Here is a 3,145-nt window from a genome sequence, read left to right on the forward strand (position 1 = left end):
TTTCATGATAAATTTCCATGAATTTCCTTTGTAGCATGTTCTTCAAAACTAGCAGTCTCATTGGGGAAGGTATGTGGTTTGGTGAGTGCTGCGAAGTGTGTAAACCTGGTGATTCACAGACCTGTACCCCTGGGGATAAAAATATATGTTTATAAAAAAAAAAAAAAACTAGCAGTCTCAATTTGTGGAGACCAAAGTGGTCACTAAGGATCAGTGATAGTCCATTGACAACAAGTTCACCTATCTCGGGTCTTTGAAGCTAGGACTGGGATCAGTATTTCTTTCCCACCCCCCTCTATAGCATTAAATAACTCCTATGAGGAATAAAAGTCATAGCTGAACTCAAATGTCTACAATTCTAATAAAGAAACTGTACATGCATTTTTTTAAAAGCCATGAGTATTACACATGAACAACTCTATATTGTGTAGGGTATATAGGATATGCTTGAGGATGCAAGAAGTGAAAATCAATGTGGTCTGGAGCATTTAGTTAAAGCTTTCTTAAGGAGCATTATATGTATACTATGCTTTACATAAAGATGGGAGGATTTAGAAATCTGGGAAAAAATCAACAGGAATGATGAGATGTGCAAAATCAGTTTTTATGGAAATGGATCTAGTACCGGGAAAAGGGATGAGATAGATGAAAATACATAGATATTTATATCCTTGAATATCTCAAGGAATTTTCTCTAGGGATTAAAGTCCTATTCTTAAACCTTTGTGATCTTCATACAATTCTTAAGGTCTAAATTTAACATATCTGTCGTATGCCCTTTTCAAAGATTCAGGTCACTGGGAATGTATATGAAAAATTTTTGCTCAGTAAAAACAAAAAAAGAAATATATACATAAAAATTGATATTAAATTTATTTTAAGGATCTGTAATACCAAAACTGACACTGAAATTTTTTGTCAACCATGAACCAAATATAAGAATGCTAGATTTCTACACTATCCATACGTGAATTCATAAAGACAAACCTTTTCCTCTGTAAGCATTCTTCTTGGAATTACAAAAATATTCATGGGAATGCTGATTTTCAGAGTTCAGTTATAAAGCTGACATTTTAGGGGACTGGCTATCCCCTAGAGGTTTGTGTGCCTATGTCCAGAGATACTAATAGGAGTTTGAAGAAGCTTCTCTCTTTGTTGTAAAAAGAAAAATTTGGAAGGAAAGTTTTGCACACTCTAAATTACAATCTTATGTTTATTCTTCTGATCCATGAGCATGGAATGCTACGCCAAATTTTTTTGTCTTCTTCAATTTCAGAACGAGTGTTCTGTCATTCCTCAAGTACAGATCCTTTCCCCTTTTGTTAGGTTTATTCCCAGGTATCTTGTGGTTCTTGATGGTATAGTAAATGGAATAGATTCTCTAATTTCCCTTAATCTTATATCTCCAGATTTGCTATCTCAACAGAGAAAGTGGATATGACTGAGGATAATTACTCCTTGACCACTGAATTCATCCTCATAGGATTTACAGATCGCCCAGAGATGAGGAGCCTCCTGTTTGTGGTGTTTCTCACTATCTATGTGATCACTATGGTGGGGAATCTTGGTCTCGTGGCATTGATTTTTATGGAGCGTCGTCTTCACACACCAATGTACATCTTTCTGGGCAACCTGGCTTTGATGGATTCCTGTTGTTCCTGTGCCATCACCCCCAAAATGTTAGAGAACTCCTTTTCTAAAGACAGAATGATTTCCCTTTATGAGTGCATGGCACAATTTTATTTTCTCTGCCTTGCTGAAACTGTAGATTGCTTTCTCCTGGCAGCAATGGCCTATGATCGCTATGTGGCCATATGTAGCCCTCTGCAGTACCACACGATGATGTCAAAGAAACTCTGCATTCAGATGACCACAGGGGCCTATATAGCTGGAAATCTGCATTCCGTGATTCAAATAGGGTTTCTCTTTAGGCTAACTTTCTGTGGGTCAAATCAAATCAATCACTTTTTTTGTGATGTTTTACCATTATATAGACTCTCTTGTGTTGACCCTTATATGAATGAATTGATGATATTTATCTTTGCAGGTTCAATTCAACTCTTCACCGTTGGTAGTGTCTTAATATCTTACTTCTACATTCTCTTCACTATTTTCAAAATGAAATCCAAAGAGGGAAAAAGCAAAGCCTTATCTACTTGTGCATCCCACTTTCTCGCTGTCTCAATATTCTATGGTTCTCTTATCTTTGTGTACATTCGACCACATTCAGTTAAAGAAGAGGATAAAGATATACCTGGTGCTGTTTTTTATACCATAGTGATCCCTTTATTAAACCCTTTTATTTATAGTCTAAGAAATAAGGAAGTAATAAATGCTCTGAAAAAAATTATAAGGAACATTTTATAGCAATTTAAAAGAAATATCTTTGTCTAATAGGAAAATTAAATTTGATTAAATGTTTTCAAAATCATGGAATATTGAGAAAGTAGAAAAGGACCACTTCATCCATAAAATATTGAATTAGTAATACATGTTAATATAGGAATCAAATAAACAAGTTTTGCAAGGAGAGATTCTGCTAGTATGTATTCCAAAATCATAGCTACTATCTCCCCTCAAGAATGAATTAAATAATTATTATTGAGGACACACACTGTGCCACAGAAAAATTAGCTAAACTATTAACTAATTGTTTCAAAGAGTAATGAGTTATAATTTTCAACAAAGACTAGGAATACAAGTCAGTATATGTAAAGATCACCTCCATTTAATATTGTTGATAAGTTTCTGGAATTCCAAAGCATAATTTTACAAAGAATGCTAGTCAAAATGTATAATAAAGCAAAACTATGTCCATCTTTATTGTTAGTCAACTTTACTCTCAGATTCTCTGAAATCGAGGATCTGTAAACTCATGATTTATCAAAATGTAGTTGAAATAGATGGAATTTATATGGAAATCCCTATTTCTTTCTCTCTAATATTACTTATTATGTTTGTTACTGAGAATTCCACCAACTTGTACTGATTCTAATGTAAATTACTGATACATTCACAGCATTGAGAAAAAGTTGGAGATGCTGTAAGCATAAATGAGGCACAAAAGTGGGAACATTCTAAATACCTAAATATAAATGTTTATTGATCAGTCACATACAGAAATATGAAGGAGTCTCTCATGGTT

General features: G+C 34.0%; 1 protein-coding gene across 1 annotated transcript; it reads left to right on the forward strand.

Annotated features, from left to right (window-relative positions):
• Positions 1-1,437: 1,437 nt before the first annotated feature.
• Positions 1,438-2,367, forward strand: LOC101687013 (olfactory receptor 5K1-like). The gene has a single exon (XM_004773025.3). The coding sequence runs from the start codon at positions 1,438-1,440 to the stop codon at positions 2,365-2,367; it is 930 nt and encodes a 309-aa protein (XP_004773082.3).
• Positions 2,368-3,145: the final 778 nt, after the last annotated feature.

The sequence above is a fragment of the Mustela putorius genome, unplaced genomic scaffold (genome assembly GCF_011764305.1).
Source record: "Mustela putorius furo isolate JIRA1106 unplaced genomic scaffold, ASM1176430v1.1 tig00003834_pilon_pilon_pilon, whole genome shotgun sequence".
NCBI classification, from domain to species: domain Eukaryota; kingdom Metazoa; phylum Chordata; class Mammalia; order Carnivora; family Mustelidae; genus Mustela; species Mustela putorius.